The 25,476-nt window shown below is 41.9% G+C and overlaps 1 protein-coding gene across 1 annotated transcript in view; it reads right to left on the bottom strand.

Moving 5' to 3' along the window:
• Ptprt (protein tyrosine phosphatase receptor type T) overlaps positions 1-25,476 on the bottom strand; it is a 1,128,608-nt gene that overhangs the window by 398,222 nt on the left and 704,910 nt on the right. Inside the window, exon 8 of the mRNA XM_052184183.1 lies at positions 2,315-2,611. Within this exon, the coding sequence (XP_052040143.1) occupies positions 2,315-2,611 (297 nt within the window). The remainder of the gene's footprint in view (positions 1-2,314; positions 2,612-25,476) is intronic.

The following is a 25,476-nucleotide window of genomic DNA, read 5'->3' on the forward strand; positions in this document are numbered from 1 at the left end:
TTTTCAGATCCTCCTTATATTTTCTGAACAAGGGCAATGACTGGGGAGTGTGGAGACGAGTCCTATAGCATCTCAGTAGCACAGTTGTTTGTACCAGAGGCTTTCTTGTCAGGACTTCTATTTTTCCCTGTTACTTCTTGAAAATGCAGTAACTATGCTTATTGAAAACTTATTGCAGGGTCTCAGGCCATTTTTAAAAAATCTACCATCCCCTTTAATATGCACAATAAACTCCAGAGTACTATTAACATCAAGTCCATTTTCTAGGTGGAAAAATCAATGTCAAGAGATTAAAGAGGAGGTCCCAGGCATACCAGCCCAGAGAATCTACCTTCTCAATAACACTTTTTTATCTGCTAAAGGTAGAGGCTCTGTATTTCTGAAGCAATGAAACCTGACGTGGGGGAAGCTACACTCCCTCCTATAGCCTGGGACGCCTGACACATAGCTCACCCCAGAGAGCTCTTCTTGCAACTACCCAGAAGTTGTAACATGGCTTTCTCCACTTTGTTGGCCTATTTGTCATCCCCTACCCAAACTCTCCTTTTTTGTTTTGTTTTGTTTTGTTTGACAATTTGTGCACAAGTTTTAATGAGTTGATTTTTCTTTTTTTATTTGATATGTTTTTTATTTACATTTCAAATGATTTCCCCCTTTCTAGGCCCCGACTCTCCGAAAGTCCCATAAGCCCCCTTCTCTCCCCCTGTCCTCCCACCCACCCCTTCCCACTTCCCCGTTTTGGTTTTGCCCTATACTGCTTCACTGAGTCTTTCCAGAACAAGGGGCCAAACTCTTCTTAATCACTTGTACACAGATCTACATTGAGTCAGATTCTAGAGCCACAAACAGCCAGGCCAAGGAGGAGGCTAAAATACCCGGAGGCAAGGGTTTCTTAGGTATGTCTCTTAGGTATCCTACACAAGACAGCTATTATGTGAAGCTGAATGCAGATTGTTCTAGAACCCTGAGAAGAAGCAGCCAAGAAGTTTGAGACAAAGAAAACTTACAGAGAAAGTAAAGTTTAAGAGAAGTCCAGCAATAGAAGAGTCTGTGCTGCACACATGAAGAGAGATGTCAGACTAAAGAAGGAATAGGTAGTTATGTTGTGCTATCACTAAAGTCTCTGAATCCCAGCATCTTCAAGGTAGGAGACTCGTCCAAGAATGGAGTGCAAGAAGCAGACTCTGTAGAGCCTTGTAGGGTTGAAGGTGGGGTGGAGTAGAGGGAAGGTTGGGTGGAATGGGGATAGATGGGGGGAGTAGAGGGGAGGTAAAGTGGTATGGAGGGATGTGGGATGATGTAGGAGGAGGCAGGGTGGGATGGGAGAAGTGGGAGGTTTGGGGGGAGATGGGGTGATTTGGAAGAAAATCCTAGGTTGATTTTCTAGTTTCTCTCTCTTGAGCTCCCAGGTGTAACTCAGTGAAAGGAGGAACACAGGAAGATAAATCAGCATAGACGAGAACATTCATTCATTTTGCAATACATGGTATTTGAGATGCCTGTGGGACATCCAGGTAGATAATCAGCTTTGAGCTCATTCACTGTGCACACCAAGCCTTAAGCTATTCTGTGTTTTCTTCTTTTAATTTGTACAGAATCAAGTTGTCTGATTTTTCAATCTCGACATGTTTGAAGATTAAGGCAAAGACCCTTTCCAGGAAGGCATCTGAAGACTTGGGGAGAAAGAGTGATAGAATACAAGGGAAGAATGGGGGAAACATGGGCCACCATGAAAACATAGTTGTGACTGAGCTGTCACTATTCATGGAAACATAACCTTACTCTGGAACTGTACTATACAGAGTCTGCAGAGTCCCTTTGTGGGGACCTTGAGAATAATGGGGAGACCAAATACAAAGGACAGAGGGTAAGGAGTTGGGTCGATCAGTAAAGTGCTTCCTCTCTAAGACTGGGGACCTGAGTTCAGATCCTGGGCATCAAATAGAAATCAGGTCTGGCAGAGCATTCCTGCATCCCCAGTGTTGTGAATGCCATGGTGATAAGCTCTTTGAGGCTTGATAACTACCCAATTTATTCAAATCAGAGATCCCTGAATCCCAAAGAGAGACCATGTCCCAAAAATTCAGATAGAAAAAAAAATGGAGAAGACACTTGGAATACTGATCTCTGGCCTCCATGTGAATGTACACACATCAGCATATACATGTGATATATGTACACACACACACACACACACACACACACACACACACACAAACTGATGGACAAAAGATAAAATCCTCTTCAGTTACTGGCATGACCCACAGGCATACTTAACCTTCTCCATTCCCATAAACTGCCCTCACTCACTCACCGTCCTCTTCGGTCTGTACCACTAACTCCTCACTCTCCATCCGGCCCTCAGGGTTGGACAGCATCAGCCGCAGTCTGATGGTCATGAAGGGCCGCAGGCCCCGCAGGGTATAGTGGGAAGAGGTCTGGACCACCTCTTCAGCCTCATATTGCTGCTGGTTGAACACGTACTGGTATTGCACTGTGAGGTTGTAACTGTGGCAACGGGTCACTGCGTAGCCAAACGGTTCCCACTGCAGGGTCAGCTGCCGAGCCCGGATGTCCACAATCTCCACATTCTGAGGGCCATGCACAGGATCTGTAAAATACACACAAGATACAAGAGTTTTCAGGAGACTGCAGGAAGCAGATGGATGCTGTTGCTCTTCTACACACAACTCAGCCTCCCTGCGATCTCCCACGGCTCGCCACCTGCAGCATAATTAACAGGAAGGCTTTCTTTAAATCGTTTTTTTCTTATTTTAAGCACACATGTCTAAGAGAAAACAAAATACATAGGGTGGAAATTTGCCATATTTCCTTCATAATAAAATATGTCAGTCATAAAAACATAAAATTCTTAGCTGGATGGTGCTGGTGCACTTTTAATCCCAGAACTTGGGAGGTGGAGACAAGTGGATCTCTGTGAATTCAAGGCCAGCCTGGCTTACAGAGATAGTTCCAGAACAGCCAGAACTATACAAAGAAGCCTGTCTTGAAAACCAATAGATAGATAGATAGATATATGATAGATAGATGATAGATAGATAGATAGATGATACATACATACATACATACATACATACATACATACATACATAAGTACATAAATACATAAATACACAGACAGACAGACAGACAAAATTTCTTGGTTGCTGAGGGCTTCACTAGGGTTTCATTGAGGACTATCTTGGGAGCTACCAGCTGCACATGCTTCTGAGATGGGCTGCTGGCTGTGTTCTGCCTTCTATGCTTAACTCAGCTACAACCTTTCTCCATGTAATTGAGTTTCCCCTCTTTTCCTCCCATCCAGCTGCACAATCTGGAACTGTAGTTATATCCTGAACAGACATCCAACCTCCATCTATCTGTATGATCACAATGTCCCATGAACTCAGCCTTTGGATTCAGCTCTGCACTTTCACTTATAATAGGACATCACAGCATTTGCTAGCATCCTGTAGCAGTTCACTCTTTGTCCCATCCCCTCCACATCCACCATGAATACCATCTTTCACTCCTCAGTACCGTGATACTGTCCCCAACCTCCCTTACTTTCCAATCTTTGTCCCAGTGCCCTATATGTAGCAACAGACATGTTTTACTTCATAATCTGCACATCGATGTGATGTTTATACTTTGTATGAGGTAAAGAGATGACTTTTGTACAAAACTGCTTAAAACAAACAAGATGGTAGTGCTAGAGGCCTCACTGGCATTCAACCCCATGCTACTTACAGGATGTTATCAAGCTGTGCCATGTCTTAGAGCATACTTTTTACTTAATTTGTAAATTAAGTGATAATAGCAGCTAACCCAACTGCAGGAGAGGGTAAAGCCAGATGAATTATCCTGAGCCATTAGAGTTGCACCTGGAACTTAATAAGAACATCATATGTGATAGCTGGGGGTTTATTTGTTTTATATCAATAGGAAGAGTAATAAGTATAATCATCCTTCAGATATTATATACAACCCAAATGTCTTATAAATGGCAGTTCTGGGTAGAATCATTATGTACCATGACAGACTAGGATACTGCCACCTTTGCAGGCTTTGGATTCCCAGAGCTGTAACAGTACCTCTAACAGAGCTGTAGTTGCCTCTGGATCAAGGCACAAACAAGAATGGCTATGGGTGAGGGCTTTTGATGCTAGCTGAGTTTCCTAATTTTCCTCGATGTGGGAAGTGTAGTTTATAACAGAACTTTGCCAAGGAACATATACGCTTCATAAGCATGTCAGAGAGGAGGATGATCTATCCCCAAACCATGCACATCAGTAGCTCTGGCCTCTTTTCAACTGAGGAACTGACACCCATTCTTATAACTCCATTATCCGTGGTGCAGGGTCCTTTGTGCAAAAGAAAGTCAAAGTCTCAAAAGCAAGAGCGACTTTGTAAAAGTGACATTGGACGAGTTCCCTGCTATGCCGAACCTATGTGCAATGAAAGATAAACGTGTGTGCAACTCATAGATAGGGGCTGTGACCAGACATGGCTACTGTTGCTTAGCTGGATGCCTCTGTGTGGCCCAGGCTTCAGTAAATATATGTTTACAGGCATAATAATGGAGAGAACTTCGTCTCTGCCAAATGTTAGCACCCGCTCTAGCCTTCATCCAGCAGGGATTTTTCTATCTACAGAGATTCCAGAACTCTGTTGGTATATATACCTAAGTAGAACCTTTCTAACACTCCTCCACTGGGAACTTCTCCAAAACCAATACTCCACTCTGGGGAGACAGTCATCTCATGGGGCCCTCTCCTCATCTCATTAGGGAGTGAGTGCCCAGATATTTAATACTCAGTTAAGGCTGAGGATGCATTTTTATTAAGCATCTTAAATACTATAACATTCCACGTTGAGTATCATTTTTGAGTTGTCCAATATGGCCCAAAAGCACAAATACAATACCATCAATGAACAGCATCCAGGAAGTACTTGCTTTATTTCCTGTAGAATGACATCGCGAGGAGGGACTGCCTCATTTGACAAATGGATAAATGGAGGGTTACAGAGGTCAAGGAGCTTGTATAAAGAAACAAGTCTAGCGAGTGACCAAATGAGGCTTTGAACTTGTATAGTTCTGACTCTGTGTTTAGCTTGCAAGGAAGGTAAAAAGAGATCTGGAGCACAGCCATTGAAGGGATGCCTGCTGGCCTTGATAAATGGCAAAACTCCCGAGGAAGCATCTGAAGACCCCTCTCTAGAGAAAACCAAAGTTCCCAGGGATTAAATGATTCTCTTCCGGCCACACAGGGAGAGGCAGGCTTGAGATTTACAATCTGAGAAAGTCCCAAGTCTGTTTTTCCATACTGTGACACCATTGGAAGCTGAGGTCAGAATAGGAGCATAAACATGAGGCCACAGCTACCAGGAATTTGGGAGACATAGAAGAATCCTATGGGAAAACAAAAATTGTAACACAGAGATTGCTTTGCTCTTAGGAGCCTGGGACCTGCCTCTAAAGGGACAATGCTGGGACTTAATGCTAAGTTGAACATTGGCGCACCTTCCATCCACACTCTATTTCTTGCAACTAAATTGTGCAGAAATACATGTAAAACACCTTCAGGTCTCTCTCAGAAGAGAGACTTACCCCCAAGTCCTTCTCTCTTTTCTCAGGCACAAGGGTACCGAAACCCTGTCCCGCCAGCAAAGAGCTTCCCTACATGTAGGAATATTGGGGCACAGGCAGAGCCCCTGGCTCTCCAAAGCATGCATGATTGAGTTAGAGCATGGCTTGCAGCCAGACTCAGGCACTCAGTAGCTAAGTGACCTTGGCCAAGGGCACTTCATCTCTGTGCCTCCATCTCCTCATCTATAAAGTGGAAATTACTGCACTAATCTCAGAGGGCTGTTAATGAGCATAAAATGAACTGTAAAGAGAGAAAATTGCCTTTCCCTAACAGTGGGGATTCCTCTTATACAGAACTCCTTTCTTGGAGAAATGCCCTAAGAAGACTTTAAGCAGTTTTTGTGTCTTTATTCTTTAGAATTCAGTACATGTATACAATAAAATATCATATCTAGTCCCATCTCCCCTCCAACCTGCCCTAAGTCCCCCAAATACAGCACAACCCCTTCCAAATTTCATGCTTTTTTTTTTTTTTTGGTTATTGTTTGGAACTCACAAGGTTTAGCCATTGATAGCCATATATATAAAGGAGTGTTTTAAGAATGGGAGCTACATCCCCAGGACTTGTAGCCCTACTAAGTGTCCACAAGAGGATAAATACCAAGGTCTGAGATGGGGATGAATAAAGCAGGAAAGGCAAGGAAGTAGTTAAGTAGTAAAATGCTGGGGCAACCCACAAATACAATTTCCCCACGTGACTCCTTGACCTTCAACACGGACTTCAGAGATCACAAAAGTGCTTACTATGACAGAACTCCAAACAAAGCTGAAACATACATGTGTGCATGCACACTGTAATCAAATAAGATTCACAGGCTCACAGAGACCAGGAAACCTGGACTCAGAACATACCCATATACTACACAGACCTTTCGAGATGGCTCTTGGAGGTTCTCCAGGCTATGGAAATTAAGAGACTCAAGAAATCTCAGTTCAAATGCAATACATTGGGATTCTGGCGATACTCTGGGTAAGATACATATGGCTGAAAGTGCCTATGACCTTTGTAACTCACATTCTGGAAAGCAGAACTTGCGGCTGCTTGGCAGGATCTCCAGGCTAAGTGGTGCCCTTAGCATCTGCCTTTGGGAAGAGCTCTATGGTATATGTCACTAAGGCCCCATGAAAGGAACGTAGCCATAGCTCCATGCACCACTGTCCGTCATACTCATTTTGTCACGCTGCCCAGGAATTGCTTGTTTATACATTTGTCTTCCAGATTGCCCGGGACTATTATCTGTTTGCCTAGCATCTATAGGATCCGCCAAGCGGACTTCCTAAGAGATGTCCAGATGGTGATTTGTTTTAGGAAACTGAGCTCTGGTCACTTGTTTCTGCCCTCCCTGCTCTGTTCATGCCAGCACATCAGCAGGATCTCAGAGGCACACATTCCCCCTTTGTTTCATTTTCAACCACAGAGATGTACTGACATCCTACATAAGAGACAACAGTGTAAGGGGGATGGCCATTCATGCTTTCAATGGGATGACCCCACCCCTACCCCCAATATGCCTCACCCGCCCAGCTGAGATTCTGCTTTAGTAATTGCCTTCTGTGGACAAAGTCCTGGGTTTACATTTGGCCTGGTGCAAACAAGGAGAAAAATTGCTGAGAAAGTCTTGTGTGTGCAGTAGAGATTGGTTTGTTGAATTTATATCCCCCGTGTAAATACATCCAAGCCTGTAGCCTCTGGTCTCTGCCTCTAGATAAGGCCCTGCCCATCTGACCTTCTTCAGTAACAGCCTATAGGCCAAAAAGACTGCAGACAGCACAGAGCAGCTAGTTTGCCCGAGCAGCTGAAAGTTATCCTCTCATGAAATATCAAAGTGTCTCTCATCCTAACACCTTTTCGGTGCAGCAGTGGGCCTTATCCTGAGACCCATATTGACTCTTGTCAGACTGACTTTTTCCCAGGACATAGGCTCAGCAGCCAGTGCATTGTGCCTGTCTGTCACCTTGTCTCTCTTCTGATCATGCTTCAGGCCACAGATACCCTAGAATTTCAGGTCCCCATAGCTACAAACTCATTGCAGGGCCTGTGAGAGTCCCTTCCCATGAGCACTGCTGGGGCAAAGAATGAAAAAAAAAAAACAGAGCAGAGAGATCTAAAATTTGAGATCATATTTGCACAGGTCCTTTAGGAACAGGACAGAATCAGATCAAAGGAGAATGGAAACAAGGCCACAGGTCTCTGTGTATACTCATATATCATGTTTTCTTTAGGATTTCACATGTTCTATGTATAGGAGGTGGGGAGAGGGAATAAGAGAGAGGGAGGGAGGAAGGAAAGGGTGAGGGAGGAAGAAGGGGAGGGAGAGAGAGAGAGGGAGAGGGGAGGGAGGGAGGGACAGATGGAGGGAGGGAAGGAGAGAGGGACAGGGAGGGAGAGGGAGGGAGGGAGGCATTCACAAGGCTTCAGTCTGTTATGTTGAAGCCCTGGAGAAAGCCAACACAAAAGTAACATAGGGTTGGATTTAGTAAACCTGGTTATCTTCAGCTGTTAAGTTGACATAGCCCTAAATCATCTGAATGACTCTCAAATGAGAGATTGCTAAGATCATGTTGGGGTTTCTATGTTTCTAAGGGACCGTCTTGATGGATGTGGGAGGGTATAGCCCACAGTGGGTAGCAGTGTGCTTAGGCAGGTAGATTTGTGCATAAGAGAGTAAGGGATATGAAACAGGAAGAGGCCACCTCCTGGAGCCAGGCAGGAACCCTAGAGGAGCAATAGTTTCACCAACCCACCCACAAAACTTTTGACCTAAAATTTATCCTATCTACAAGAAATGCAGAGACAGGGGATGATGGAACAGAGACTGAGGGAATGGCCAGCAAATAAGTGGCCCAACATGAGACCCATATCATGGTCAATCACCAGTTAATAACACTATTAATGATACTCTGTTATCCTTGCAGACAGGAGCCTGTTGTCCTCTGAGAGGCTCCACCCAGCAGCTGATTCATACAGATACAGACATCCACAGCCATATAGTGAATGGAGCTTGGAAACTCTTATGGCAGAATAGGAAGAAGGATTACAGGCCTAGAAGGGGATAGGAACTCTACAGGAAGACCAGCAGAGTCAACTAACCTGGACACTTAGGGCTCTCAGAGCCTGAACCACCAACCAAAGAGCATATACAGGCTGGACCTAGCCTCCCTACACATATGTAGTAGATGTGCAGCTGGGTCTTCATGTGGGTCCCAAACCACCCGAGCAGGGATTGTCTCAAAAGCTGTGGGGTATGTTCTTCTAGCTGAGCTGCCTTGTCTGGCCTCAGTGGGAGAGGATGTGCCTAGCCCTGCAGAGACTTGATGTGCCAGGGTGGAGGGATACACTGGGAGAGGCATCCTCTCAGAGGAGAAAGGGATAGGAATGGAGGGTGATTGTGGGAGGTGGGTGACCAGGAGTCAGGCAGTGAGTGGGATGTAAAGTGAATAAATTAAAAAAAATAGAAAAATAGAAAAAAAGAGTATGAAGGACAGAAAATAGAGACCCTCCATGGTTTCTGGCTCCATGTTCCTGCCTTGAGTTTATGACCTGACTTCTCTCAATGGTGACTTGTGACCAGAAACTATAAGCAAGAAAACACTTTCCTCTTCAAATTGCTTTTAGTTGGTGTTTTACGATAGCAAGAGAAAATAAACTAGAGGGAGAGGTAAGGAAACTAACAAATAGAATGTTGTGAGGAATCCAACTGGACCACTCCTGTGCAGTTCCTACAACTTGACTATGATTGAGTAGCACCCTAAAACACACAGAATGGCTTTTTTAAGAAGTGGATATTCGGGACAATGGTGGCGCATGCCTTTAATCCTAGCCCTTGGGAGGCAGAGGTGGATGGATTTCTGAGTTCAAGGCCAGCCTGGTCTACAGAGAGAGTTCCAGGACAGCCAGGGCTACACAGAGAAAAGCTGTCCCAAGGAAAAAAAAGTGGATATTCTCTCATGGAGAACTAAAGTGGTTTAGCTTGCAATGTACCAGAAGTTGGCTCCAGGGATTCCCACCACACTTAAATGTATATGTGCGTATGTGTGCATGCATGTACATGTGTGTGTTTGCATATGATTGTGTGTGCCTTTCACATTTTAAGAAACTATTGCTACCCCAGAAAGGCAGCTTAGCCTTTCTTACCTCTATTGAGACCTTTCTATCTCAAATCCTTCTGCCTCTATTTCTAATATTCACACATCAAACCCTATACTCCTAGAGTAAAATGTGCCACATGATGTCCTTTGACATCCCATGCTTTGTCTGTGTTGTTCTCTGTGTTTGGGATGCTGCCCATAGAGACAAATCTCTAGGCAAAATATATTCAAAGTCCAACTCTAAAACCATCACTTCTGGAAACTTTTCTCAAGGACTTCCAAGGCCTATTGTGACTGCCGTGAATTCTCTGTTCAACACACTTTTGTCAACTTCTAGTTGAATTGCTGGAGATTGTCTCAATGTTTGGTCACATGATAACTTACACATAGAGATAAAAGATAGGTTAGGCAGATAGACAGATTAAATAGGTAGATATGTAAATCTAAAAGGCCTATGAAGCCTGACCTCAAGAGCATAGCCAAGCCATAATATAATAAGGAGATAAGCAGTAAGCCACAGGGTATACCAGAGGTCTCTTTGTGTTCCAGTTTTAAGGGTAATCATGTGGTTAAGACAAAATTGTCTTCTGTTTTTTTCTGTATAGACTCAGCCTCTATTTCTTTTGTCAGAGGCAATAGCTGTAGAATCTCCTAACAACCTTAATCAAGGCAGAACATCTTATTAAAGAAAGAAGCAGAAATCAGATTTTCAGTTCATGAATTGACCATGTATTCATCATTGCATGTGGACTTGCCTGGGACACATGTACTGTTCAAAGTTGAACCTAAACTGAGATAATTTGGGGCATGGGGCTGAAAATGTGGAGGTGGATAACTTGTATATAAAATTAATTTTGCATCCATTTGGAGATGCAATTTGAGTTCTCTTCAAATTAAATTGCAATGGAATTCTAGGCAGCTGCAAACATTATTGCCAACATAATTTGGCTCTGCAAGAGCAGTAATACTTTGACAGATAGTTCAATGTGACCATTAATTTGCAATTTCTGCATGGAAATGATACGTGGAGAAGGGGGAGGGGAAAGGTAAAAGGACCAAAATTAAAATCCATCTTCTTTCCAGCACCATCCACTCCTTTACTGACTTTTATTGTGGCAGATGTTTGGTGGCTAGAAATTTGACGACCATGACCATACAGATATCATATGATGACAGCCACTGCAACAACTGTAACAATCAGAAGCTGGAGCATGTTGGCTGAAGACATGGAATGTTTGCTACCTTCTTGTGGAAATGTCCTGGGAGAGATAATTCATTTGCAATTTCATCACACTCCACAAGTAAACAGTATATTTTGATCATGAAGGAACCATGACATGGCATTGTCTCTATAAGCACCTGACCCGAAAGCAATTCTGTTCTATCTATGTCTGTACCTCATTCTTCTACTTGGATGATGGATGTTGTGGTGGTTTAAATAGGAATGGCCCCCATAAACTCATGTGTTTGAATGCTTTGCTCACAGAGAGTGACACTATTAGGAGGTGTGGCCTTGTTGGAATAGGGGTGGCCTTGTTGGAGGAAGTGTGTCACTATAGGTATGGGCTTTAAGCTCTCAGAAACTCAAGGAAGGTCTAGTGTCTTGTTTTCTTCCTGCTGTCTGTGGATCCAGATATAGAACTCTCAGCTTCTTCTATAAAACCATGTCTGTCTGCATGCCACCATGCTTCCCACCATGACAATAATGGACTAAGTATAACTTAGTCTCTGAACTATAAGATAGCTCCAATTAAATGCTTTCCTTACGAGAGTTTCTATGGTCATGGTTGTCTCTTAATAGCAACAGAAATCCTGTTTCAAAGGGCTATAGATGAATCAAGAATTCAGTGTGTTCGCTGTGTGTTTGACAAAGTTGCATCTCCTAAGCCCAGAAGAGGAGGAAAGATGAGCATACATTAACTAAAACTGAACTCATGTATATTATTACCACAAGCCTGCTCTTGACCTTATACTCAGGGGGAGAGGTAAGGAAACTAACAAATAGAATGTTGTGAGGAATCCAACTGGACTGCTCCTGTGCAGTTCTTACAACTTGACTATGACTGAATAGCACCCTATAACACACAGAATGGCTTTTTTAAGAAAGTGGATATTTGGGGCAGTGGTGGCTCATGACTTTAATCCCACCTACTTTAGGTGACTTCTGTGCTTGTGCTTTAACTAACTATAATTTTTCATTATCAAGTTTCCAAGAATGCCTCTTCAGATATTACTTTAGGTAGGTTTTAACTTCTATGAACATAACTTACATCTCTGAGATGGAGCAGCCAGGCTTTAAGGCTAAAGGTGAATGAGACAGTTTGTTGTCTTAATGACATTTATACTAGCAGGGTACAGCCATGACAGCCATGAAGGATAGAGTAGCAAAGCCCACTGTATCTTCTGCAGGGGATGGACTAGTCTCCTGAGAACATAGAGCAGAAATGAATAGCTTCACTTCGGGAACTCACCTGAGCCAATTTGGACATGAGTCCTGCACAACCCCAACATTCTTTTTCATAGAAACCAAAGTCACCAAGGAAATGTGAGGTGAGTTCAGGTTAATGATTCCCCCATAACTGCATTATTAGGTTATAATGAGAGCAAGTCTTGATCCCAATTCTATTGCACAGATGAACATTTATTATGTGAACATGTATTAGCCAGCAAGCACAAAATAGGTCAGTCTGTTCCATATGGCTCAGCGAAGGCCCAGAAATCTGGCTTTTAATGCAATTTGCTTACCATTTTTGTATGAAAGGATCATTTGAGGCAGATGGGATAAGATCATAAATGGGAAAACATTTTCCTTGTGTGTAAGAGACCAGATAGCAAATATTTCAGATTCTGAAGATCTGGTGGTCTCTACTGTGTCTGTTCTTACGTGTCTTTATAATGGCAGTTAGCCAGATAACCCATGTATAATGGATATGCTCTATGCCTTTGCTTCCATAACACCTTGTCTAGCTCAGGTAGTCAAGGCTGGAGACTTTCATTTGACTGTTCTATGGAAGGGTCAATACAAGTCGTCCCACAAGTCAGTCATTAGACTGTTCAGAGTCATAGCAGGGGTCTTGGCTTAGGTTTGTAAGGCAGAGACCTTTTTTTTCACCATGTAAGTCTGAAGAATGTTTTAAAAGATATTGGGGAGCTGAGCGTGTGACACAGAGTTAAAATGCTTGCCTAGACTGCATAATGGTCTAGGTTCTATCTCCAATACCAATAAAATAAACTAAAACCTGAATAACCTACATATTTCAAGTAACTTCAGTCTCACAATTTATCATCATTATTATGTTAGTCAATAGGCTCCAGAGTGCTACTAATTTCTGATACTGATCATGGCAAGATGCTAGTTAATTATCAAGATATATGTCTGAAGCCCCTGTGGTATTGGGGGTTTTCTTTAAGGCTTAGACTCCTTGACCTAAACACTTGTGTCATCCAAGTGGAATATTCTTGGTCTTGACTTGTGTGCTTCCAGTTCTGGATTAAGTTTTACTTATCTACAAACACTCATCATGTTCCAATGGACACAGGCTTACAGATTTGAGAGGAAATGATTTAAGTCCAGATGTCAAGAGGACTGTTCTGTGGGAAGGGCTCTTCGGCACGGAATATAAGTACACTAACAGGTAAATGGGAAGGTGTGTTGGAGGTGGGACTGAGAGATGTTGGAGGCAAAAATGTCAGAGCAGAAGCACAGGAGACACTGTATTTAATGTCCAAGGAAAGATAACAAGTGGGAAAATGACCACTGAGATGCTGAGGTTTGTAAAGGCAGCGCAGTGAAGTAGCCATTCCCACCTCCTGCTCAACAGGTGGCCTCTGGGCAGTAGTGTCCTAGCAAGTCAGGATGCCTTGGCTCCTGCCACCATCTCTGACAAGGAATGATAGTGACAGTCAAGAGAGTTATAATAGTAAAGTAACAGCATTCTTTGCACCAAGAAATCCACTGGGAGGATACATTGTTTAAGTAAATATTTTTAAGCTCTTACCTTATGTCCAGCATTATACTAGATGTAAGAGCAAACCAAATACCCTCCATGTTCTTACAGAGACAGCAGTCCATCAAAGGCAAGAGGATTAAATACTGCATCGGACAAAAGGGTAGCACGGTACTTGGTAATGTGTACTACCAGAGACAACCAAGCAGGGGTTCCATGCTGCACGAAGGCCTATATTTTTATTTCTTTGATTTTAGAACCTCTTTAATCTTTTCTCTCCATCTGCTTAAAAGTTTTACTTCTCTCTGGCACTCAGTTTAAAATATGTATGCAGCAACAGGGTGGCAGATGAGGTGTTAGGGACACAGTCTTTAAAACATGTGACATGTTCTCTGCTGTCTTTCAGATTAAAACTTGACAAGGCATACTCAGATAACCACAGTGGAAATCAAACACATGCCCTGACCAAATTGCATGCTAAAGGAACTAGTATGCATTCTGTTACAACAAAATAGTAATAGCTTTTAAGAAACCAGCTGAGAGGTCAACTGGATATAATACCAAGCAAGTTATGGAGGATAGTTAACAGGTTGACAAGGAGTTGTCATTCTCTCCTCTGTAGTTCAGCGTCTACCTCAGCTTCTTTTTCAACTCTGGACATTAGTTTAAAGATCAGGAACTCTGGTCTCAATCCATGACCCAATGCTATGACTGAATTTGACTATGATGTATGAGAGGATTTAATCATGACTGGTCCATTTCTATCCCACAAGACCAGGATGGGGAATCTAGAATCAGACACAACCAATCTCAAGAGGTGGCTGAGGACTGTAGTCTGTGGGCTCTGAAGCATCTACTAAAGCTGTTTTGGTTCTAAGTACTATTTTGTTTGGGTTTTGGTTTTGTTTGTTTGTCTGTTTTATTGAGACAGTGCCTTGGATATTCCAGGCTGGTCTTGAATTTGATATGTAGTTGAGGATGACCTTGAACTCAAGACTTCTGGGATTCTAAGTGTAAACTAGGAGGCCAGATGCCAAACACTCGTTTGATACCCCATTTCACAGTGCTTGGAGTGAGGTTGCAAAAATCACATTTTTGCTTGACCATAGAGGCGCAAAGCTACTTTTGCCAACAGGTGGCAGATGCTTCCTTGTAATTCCTATGGGAGCATGCCAGCACCAGTTCTTTATCTAGAGGAGCTTTCGTTAGAATATTTTGTCTAGTTTGCAGTTTCCCCAATAGATAAAGAGCCAGCTTCATAAAAAATATGTTTTCAATTACAAAATGAAAAAGGAGCAAGTTTTATGGCAGCACTGGCCAGAAAAATACTATTTGTTCCCATCTTTTGTGTTTTCACAATTTTGGCCTCTTCCCTTTCTTGCTGGCTCTAGCAACCACTGCTCCCCACAGTGATATCATTTGTCTAATTGCCTCTTTTTACTGTTTCTGTTTTACAGACCATTCTTCATATACAGTTATTCGCAACTTCCCAAACTTTCCCAATTCATGGTGCCTATGATGTTTCGGTAATTTATTTTTGTACTTCCTAAGCTGAGGGGAAAACCCAACCACTTCATTCCTTAGGCAGTTCATGTAAAGTAATAAATACCTGCACCCTGGTATCTTAAGAGAGATTTGAGAAAATGATACAAACATGTGGTCTATGGCTGTGATGAAATACTTTTACCAAAGCAACTTGGAAATGAAAGAGTGTATTTGGCTGACACTTCCACACTGTAGTCCATCACTGAAGGAAGTCAGGACAGAAACTTAAAAGGAGGCGAGAGGGAGGACACTGGAGGCAAAAGCTGATGCATAGGTCATGGGGGAGTGCTGCTTACTGGCTTGTTCCTCGTAGCTTTCTTAGTTTATTTTCTTTTAGAATCAAGGATCACAACCCCAAGGATAGCAGCACCTATAAAGAATTTGCCCTCCTCCCCCCCCACACACATCATCAATCATTAATTTAAAAAATATCCTACTGGCTTGCCTACATCCCTGTCTAATGGAGGCAATTTCTTAATTGTGGTTTCCTCTTCTCAAATGACTTTCGTTTGTATCAAGTTGACACAGACCTAGCCAGCACACATATCAAAAGGAAAATGAGTTCTTTTACTCGTAAGCATCAGCACTCCCTAATGAGCACATGCATCTTTGTGAGCAACTTCTCAACTGTGGGCTCAAAGCAGACACTGCCAGATCTGCTGCCAGCTCCAAGTTAATTTTTTATCCAATATTTGCATTCCATCTGAGACGTGGCCCAGAACCTGGCTTTGCAAAGATAAGGTATTAGGGCAATGAATGCAATAAAGACCACGGGTTATAATAAAGGCTCATGGGTTACATGGTTTCTGTTTGATGGTGCATTTTCTGTATTTAGAAACAGCTTCTAGTTTTTCGGAGTCTTTAAGAGTTCCTAGAGATTCTTGGTGGCCTCAGCACATACACTGAGAACCATGATGTACTGGCTGGTTTTGTGTGTCAACTTGACACAGGTTGGAGTTATCACAGAGAAAGGAGTTTCAGCTGGGGAAGTGCCCCCATGTGATTCATCTGTAGGGTGTTTTTCTCAATTAGTGATCAAGAGGGGAGGGCCCCTTGTGGGTGGTACCATCTCTGGGCTGTTATTCTTGGGTTCTATAAGAGAGCAGGCTGAGCAAGCCAGGGGAAGCAAGCCAGTAAGGAACATCCCTCCATGGCTTCTGCATCAGCTCCTGCTTCCTGACTTCCTTTTGTGATGAACAACAAGGCAGAACTGTAAGCTAAATAAACCCTTTCCTCCCCAATTTGCTTCTTGGTCATGATGTTTATGCAGGAATAGAAACCCTGACTAAGACACATGATAATTAAGATTACTAGCTAGGAACAAACACCATGACTACTTTCCAACTTCATACTCCATGAAGCAGCTGAATGCTCCATGGTCTTCATTTTCCATGTCAGTGTCTCCTGGAGACTGAGATCTCTATATCTACAAACCTGGAAGTACAATTCACTGCACTTCCCAGCTCTGTTTCAGATCCCCAATTCCCCTCTCCTTTCTACCTGTTCTATTGCTGAGCCCTGGCCAAAGGCGGCCCACCAGCCCTCTCTTCACACACATCATCTCTTCAAGGGCTCAGATACTGGGAAACATTCATTGGACACAGGTACAAGGCTGAAGTCTGAGAATAAAAGCTTTAGAATGTTTTAAAAATTACTTTGTGGCAGAGAAAATCGGGTTGGAAAGAGAGAAGCAATTTCTAAATTACATGGTTTCAGATTCTAGAGAAAGAAAAGGAGATTTAGGGAGGGTGGGGGAAGAGAAGTCAAGCCTATAACATCTTCCAGGTTTTCTTTCAATTCACCCTTACTCCATGGACAATCTCCTTGCCCATTGTTAAAAAAAGAAAAGAAAAGAAGGAAAGAAAAAAGAGGAGGGAGGCTGGAGAGAAATGAAACAAACACTCTTGATGGTCAAAAGCCAACTCCTGCTGCTTCCAGGTGAGTTGTTAAACATTCTGAACATTTTACATCTCCTGGCTGTGAATAATGCCAGCAGTGGAATTGGGAAAGAGTCTTCAATATAGCTATTGCTGTCATTATTTAAGAAGCCCTGTTGTAGAGCAAATCACGTCTAGACTACAGACAACAAGCAGAAGTCATAGCTCCTAATTGGACTTTGATGGTCCCTCTCCAAATGCTACTTTTCGTTTCAGTTAGAGAGTCTGGCTTTTATATTCAGATCTGGGGTTTTTCAAAGCTCTGACAGCTCACAACCGAGAACTCCTTCACCCGGGGACACACTCTTGATCTCACAAGGAATTGCATTAATCTATAGGCACTGTTCAGGACTGCTGGACCTTGACGAGCCCTGCTGTGTCAGCAGCCCCAGAAATGCCTACCAAGCTTTTTTATGATGTCCAAAGCTTTATTCTGTGAAATGTACAAGAGTATCATTAAACTGAAGGAACATTTTCAAATAAAAACTACTGTCAGTTGAAGGGAGCCGATTCTCTGTCCAGTCTCACTTGGGACCTTCCTAGCCAAAGATGGTGAAAAAGAATGGGATGAAAGAAATGGATGTTTATGCCAGTGACGTCACCAAACACCCAAAGGGGAAGCCAGGGAGGATATGGAGAGAGCTAGAGCCACAATAGCTGCATTAGCTGAAGACATTAGTCCTCCTGATGCCGCCTTGTTCATTTATAAAGCACATCCTGGCCTACTTATGCATCTTTCAATGGGGGCAAGATTAAAAGCACACACTGTACTTCCTGGTTAAAACTCCATTTACAGAGCCTAGCCCTTTGCATTGATACAATGGAATGGACTTATCATATATCTTTATGTGAGCCATCAAACAAGAATTCCTTTTCTATCAGAATTTCAAAGATGATCATAGTGGTGGCTTAAACGAGAATGGCCCCATAGGTTCATATATTTAAATGCCTAGTCTCCAGTTAGTGGAACTGTTTGGGAAGGACGAGGAGGCATGGCTTTTTGAATTAGGTACAGCCTTGCTGGAGAGGAACTGGCTTTCAGGTTTTAAAAGCTCATAGCAGGCCCATTGCCTTTCTCTGCCTGACTGCCTGTAGATTAGGAAATAAAGCTCTCAGCCCCATGCCTGCCTGCCTGCCTGCTACCATGTTTCCTGCCATGGTAATCATGGACTAAGCCTCTGAAATTACTAGCAAACCCCTAATTAAATGCTTTTTTCTATAAGAAATGTCTTGGTTAGGGCAGATGGGATCCTTAGAAGATCAAGGGAAAGTTGAAAGTCCTCAATGACCCTGCTCTTCCTGCTATTTATTGGACCTCCATTTACAAAAGGCCTTTCTCAGATGCTTACCATTTTCACTCCTTCTCTGTCTTCCCCATCAAACCTTATTTTGGAACTGTTCAACCTTGTATACATAGGTTCATCCTTACCTACTCCCATGGTTCCTGTGATGTTTGAATGAAATCAAATATGCATATTAGTATGGTATTGACACACTGTAGTGATCTGTAATAAGCCATTGCTTTAAAACCATGAATTCATTTTTAAGTTCCTTACATATCCTTGAATTGTCCAGACTCAGCTCAGCTTGGTTTGAGGTTTTGAACTGTTTTCAGCTTTGTTCTCCTTATGCTGGATCCTGGGCTATAGAAATAGCACACCCCAGGCCCTGTTCTTTCTTTGATTGATTTGCCAGAATTAAATCAACCTATGCACAGGTTTCTAAAGCTTCTTCATGTCTGTGAATACTGACTGTATCAGCCATGGCACATCACATGGGCAAACCCAATAGGCGTGGGCTGCTAGCCAGACAGGATGGAATAGCAAAGCAGTATGAGTCAACATTTGCTGAATGATCGCTCAGATCACCCAGATCAATACATGTCTATGCTGTGGTTACAGGACTAGGCAGCATACCACAGAGTCCAGGACTGGAAGGACAGTCTGATTTTGCCTCAGTTTTCTAAAAGTTACTAAGTTTCCTCTGAGACCAGGAGGTATAAAACAGTGGCCTCTTGTGCCTATACGGACTAGGGTGAGAAGCTTCTCTGGGACAGAGGGACACAGCTTGGAAAGTTACTCTTGCCTTCTCAATGGCAAACTGAACTGTCGGAGATATCCAGTGAACTGGCCAGGTTAGTTACTACTGCTACCACCACCCGAATGCCTGTGCAGTGCACATGTACCCACAGATACTAAAATTTGATACCAAATCTCCTGTGATTGGAAGTAAATAGTCCTTTTCATGTCATCTGGAATCTGCTACCTTCCATGGAGAAATAAACTGTATGTGACTAGGTTGAGCAACTTGAAGCAGGAGCTTTCCCCTGGAACAGGTCCTTAAAAATCAGAAAAGATTTGAGAAGAGAGAAAGTACCTCACTACTGACACTGAAGATAAAGAAAGCACCAAGCAAAAGAGTGTAGGCAGTCTCCTTTAAAAAGGCAAGGAAACTGATTTTCACCTAAAGTCAGTGAAAGGAACAGCCCTGAGGAACTATTTTGAACTTCTGACCATAAAAATAGACGTATGTGTAGTGACTCCTTATAACTACAACAGAGCCTGTACGGTCCCCAAATTCCGTTCTGTGTATTTCTGCACCTTTAGTTCCATCTTCACCTCCATTGCCTTTCCTCCACATAAATGGCATTTTCACATATGTTCTCTTGCTTGAATAAATTTTTAAGAAGCAGTGCATTCAATCGATTAGTATGCATGCATTTTAAATATTCAAACTGGAATATAGCCGAGCTCCTTTTTCGATGTGCTGTTCAGCACTGTTCCTTTGACACATATCTATGCCCATGTGTGCCTTTAGTCAGCCCCTCCCAACCACTGCATAGGATTTGAAGGTTTACATCCTTCCTGCTGGGTCAGTCTATTCTCCACTGAAGGATCAGCCCCCTAGTTATAAACTACCATAAACCATGGTACAGGGGCCATCTACACTATATCCCTACATGGATCTGCCCTAGCCTCTTTCCAGTGTTTATGGTCCTAGGAGAAAAAGTATTGTCTGATGATTAAACTTAACTGGACAAAATGCTGTTGGATGCCCTCAAACCCCCAGTGTGTGAGAATACAGCAACAAACATGACAATGAGTAACACTGTTCAAATTTTCAAATCTTTTGTCACTCTGAATTCTAAGCATTATTTCATTTATTCTTCTTTATATGCCAATAAGTTTACTTTTCTATTTATTTATTTGGTTCTTTTTTTTTTTTTTTGAGACAAGGTCCATTTTAGCGTTTTATGCTGAGACACCATGACCAGGACAACTCACAAAGGAGCGTATTGGTGGTTGGCTTGCAGTTTCAGAGGGTTAGTGCATTACCATCAGGACAAGAAGCATGGCAGCACATAGACAGATATGATGCTAGAGAAGCAGCTCCAAGCTATGTTACTGGGACTGATATGGGCTTTTGAAATGTCAAATTCCACTCCCAGTGACATACTTCCTCCCAAAAGGCCATACCTCCTAATCCTTCTAAGCAGTTTATCTACTGGAACTAAGCCTGAAAATATATGAGCCCATGGGGACAATTCTCAGGATCTCACTATGATACCTTGTCTGTCTTGGTATTCTTTATGTAGAGCAGTTCAGCCTTGAACTCATAGAGGTCTGATTGCCCCCTAACTCCCTAAATGTTCTATATCAAGCATCATATTTGCTATAAAAATCTGTTTAATAAGTATAGAAATTAAAAACTTTCCTTCTGTCTTCTAAAGGCTTTTACAAATAAAAGAATAAATTGGTGACAATATTTTATTAGACACTTGTCTTACATAGTCATATGATTTATATCACATATATTAAAGAAATAAATTATGCTATTATTGAGATACACTGAGACCTGAGATGAGCTTCCTATGAGCATGATTAATATTTTTGTAAACAGTGTTGGACTCATTGGCTATATTTGGTTTCAGATACATACTCTATGTATCTACAAATAAAATGTGCCTACATTTTCTTATCTTGTATTTTTATCTAATTTTTGAATTAAGGTTCCAGTGATTTCATAAAAGGAATTAAACTCCCTTTGTTTCATTTTCTAGAAAAAAATAGCATTAAGTTAAAAGTTAAACCTCTTCTTATACTATGTTAGAACTTACTACTCACAGGAGTTCGGTGGGATTTTTGTTGTTGTTTATTTTGTCATTTTTTTAAAATTCTTTTTTGTTTTATTTTGTTTTGTTTTGAGACAGGGTCTATGTGGTTGTTGTTTTGATGATAGTGTTTATTTATGTTTTAAATTCTCATATTTTGTGACATGTATGTGGATAATATCCATCCATCACTACCTACTTCCAAATCCTCTTGGTGCTCCCTGCCTCCAGCTCCTCCTGATGCTCCCTGCCTACAATTCTTCCTGGGGTTCCCTGCCTCTAACTCCTCCTGGCGCTCCCTGCTTCCAATTCCTCCTGAGGCTTCCCACCTCCAACTCCTCCCAGGGCTCCCTTTCTCCAACTCCTAGTGCTCCCTATCTAAACTGCCTCTCTTTAGGTTCAAAGTGACCCCTCAAAAGACAGTGCTGGTAACAAAGTCCTAAATAAAGAGACTCTGGCCAGGTAAACTGAAGGCCAAAGTTGACTTTTCTGTTTACCAGGAACTTTCTCCCTTAATGCTCCCTCATCAACAGAGCAGCCTGCATCAACTCAATGCCCCCCACCCTGCTGATGGCCATGTAAAATTCACTTACTTTTCTTCCAGTATGCTCTCCTCTTTGCCTGATTCCAAGTGCATGTCTTGAAAGTTTGGTCCAGTTCACTGGTTTTAATGTATCCTCATTACACCTCACCAAACTTTGTTCTCTGTCTTGATGTTGTCATTGTTGATGGTGTTGTCATTAGTGTTGCCCATGAGCACACAGGTTTGTGGCCATCTATGGGGACTTGAGCACATGGATGTCTGGCCATGACTAGGGCTTGAGCACATGGCTGTTGGGCTATTTGCTGGGACTTGAGTAACCTAGCTGGCAGTAGCCAGATCCCCCAAAAAGAATGACTCTCAATTCCTCCACTTCCATCATCTGACAATCGCTCTTTGATAAATGTAGGATCTTGAGGCTGTGTCCCCATCCACACTGAAACTTTTGACTGGCTTGATCTTGTGCCTTTTTGTTCAGGGCCTAGTGTTTTTGAGAATTGCTTGGGTACCATTTTAATTTCTTTAATCCTATTGATCCACTGAATGGTTCTCTTTGTCCTTATGCGGGGTTTGTCATTTTAAGTTTTCCTATAATTATATGCATTCAAAGTCTTAGTTCAACAGCACAGGCTTCATTATATTCTTACTTTAAAAATATTTGTGTTTACCACATTTTCCTTTCATCAACTGGCTTTATTTTTATAGCATTCTTTTCAAAGAACTAAATTATATACATATTTTTTAAATTCTCTTCTATTCAGTTAGTGTTTTCCTTGCTCATTTGGACTTTTTCTGATATTCTTGAGATGAATGCTTAGCTCATTTTTTAGCATTTAAAAATGATTACAGATTCAGAAGAGGTGGCAAAAAACCATGCAAGACTTCCCTGAGAATTGAAACCTAGCCTCCCTGGCCGTTAATATGTGTTGTAAAGTGCACCCAGGAAACTATCACTATCTCAAGCCACAGGGTTAATTCAGCCCTCACCTACTCATCCTTGACCATATTTCTGTTTAGTTTTATGTAATTTTAACCTGTGCAGTATCCTGTGATGAGCCCTACAATCAAGATACGGAAACACATCACCATCAGACTCCTTTATCACTATGGTGTACATGTTTGGGATGGTTGCAAGGCTCCAAGTGTATTACAGAAAGGTAACACTTTGAAAGGTGATTGGGTAGCGCCATGTGAATGGGTAGTATCTTATAAAGCATCTCAAGGTGAGTTCAGCCCAGCCAGTCATGGGTAGAACCAGCACTTATTCGCTCTAGAGCAGCGGTTCCTCAACCTGTGGGTTGTGACCACTGGCAAACCTCTATCTCCAAAAATATTTGCATTATGATTCATAATGGCAGCAAAATCACAGTTATGAAGTAGCAACAAAAATAAGTTTATGACTGGGGGTCACCACAACACAAGGAACTCTATTAAAGGGTCTCAGAATTAGGAAGGTTGAGAACCACAGCTCTGGAGAAGAATGCAGTGATAAGATGCTGCTTTGGAGCAAAGAGTGAGCCCTGACCACCTGCAGCATCTCCAGTTGTGGGAAACTTAGTGTGAGGAATTATACTACAGCAGCAGGTATTTATACCACCTGATCGAAGCCTCTCTCTCTCTCTTCTTTTCATTTCAGGTCAAAACTCCTCCCAGTAAGCTTATCTGTCACCTTTATAACTATATGATTTGAAGAAAATTATAGAAGTGAACTAACATGTAATATTTTGTCTCAGAAAATTATTCCCTAGGGCCTCATCCCATCCAAGTTGTCACACATATCAATAGTTTGCTTAGTAGTACTCCATGGTGCAACTACCTCAGAGGTGTTATAGTTTAATAACCCAGCCACTGAAAGGCATTTGTATAATTTCCAATTTGGGGTTACTATAGATAATGTTAGTGTGGGTCTTCAGATACTAGCTGAAGTATATTATATTTATACTAAATATAATTGTGAACATTATATTTTATGTTTGTGCAGTGAATATCCAGGAGGACAGGCATGGGATTGAGAAACTCATAAAATAATCAGACTACAGCTGGTCAGAGGGCTCAGGGGGTAAGGACACTTGCTACCAACTGTGATCATCTCAGTTTGGCTGCCAGAACCTATACTGTGGAAGGATAAAAGTGACTCCTGCAAGTTGTTCCTTGACCTTCACGTGCACTTGCAATGGCACACTCTTGGGTATACACGCAGATACATGTGTGCACACATGCACACATACACACGCACATACATAGACACAGACACACAGACACACACACACACACACACACACACACAGAGAGAGAGAACAATAGTAATTAAAATTTCAAAAACTGAAATAAACAAATACATTGTTCCAGAGAGGCCTCTAGAGACCTTACAAGCCTGTGGTAGTTTGAATAGAAATGGCCTCCACAGGCAGTTGTGTTTGAATGCTTGGTCCATAGGGAGTGTCACTATTAGGAAGGGTAGCCTCGTTGGAGTAGGTGTGGCTTTGTTGGAGTAGGTGCATCACTAGAAGGCAGGCTTTGAGGTCTCAGAAGCTCAAGCCCAGGCTCAAGGGCTCATTATCTCTTCCTGCTGCCTATGGATCAAATGTAGAACTCTCAGTTCCTTCTCCAGCGCTATGTCTGCCTGTACATTGCCATGCTTTCTGCCATGATGATAATGGACCAGACTTCTGAACTGTAAGCCAGCTCCATTTAAATGTTTTTCTTTAAAAGAGACGCCTGTAGTCACGGTGTTTAAGTGTTTCTTCACAGCAATAAAAATTCTACAACGACCTCCACTCCCAAGAAGTGCATGAGGGGTCCAGGTTCTCCATGTCCTCATTAGCGTTTGATGTCATCGCCACTTTTCTGTGAGCCATTTGGGTGGGCACATGGTCTTGCTTTGCTGTTGTAGTTTTCATTTCCTGAGTGCCTGGTGATATGGAATATCTCTTGTGGTTTTGTTTTGTTTTTTCATTTATTTGCTCATTCCCCTTGCTATCTATATTCACAGATCATTGCCTTTAAATCACTGTTACCTGATAGCTTACTTTAAAACTCTATTCTCGTTTTAAAATCATTGAAAATAAATTAATTTTTCATTAATAAAAAAAAAAAAAAAAAAAAAAAAAACTCTATTCTCCTATATGTATGGCTTTGGATCTATTCTACAAGTATAGACATTCTCTGATCCACCATCACTATTCACTCCATGATTTCGTGATGGCTTCCCTTTCATCTGAGTATAATTTAGCAGTGTGTGATTTAGTTGTCAGAATCACGAGATCTTACAAAGTATCTTTTGGTTAATTTCCAGTTTATTTTAATATTGTATTATTTATTGGGGAACATGGTCTTTCTGATGAGGTTTTTTAAATTTAATTTTCTTTTACGTAGGTTAATACACACTCTATTTGTGTGACAGTTCTCTGTGTGTTCAGATAATATCTCTGTTGTTTGGGTTTAGATTTCCATCTATCAAAATTACTCAACACTAACTGCTAAGTATCTTACTACGATTGAGTTTAATAATTATATTTTTTCAGATCTTCAATATCTTTGCACATTTTTTACCTACTTGATATTATTCTGTTTCACTAGATTTACCTCCCAGTTCAGTCATTAACTTGATTCCACCTCACATCATAACCATAAAAACATCAGCCATAATTTGCAAA

Source organism: Apodemus sylvaticus, chromosome 5 (genome assembly GCF_947179515.1).
Source record: "Apodemus sylvaticus chromosome 5, mApoSyl1.1, whole genome shotgun sequence".
NCBI lineage: Eukaryota > Metazoa > Chordata > Mammalia > Rodentia > Muridae > Apodemus > Apodemus sylvaticus.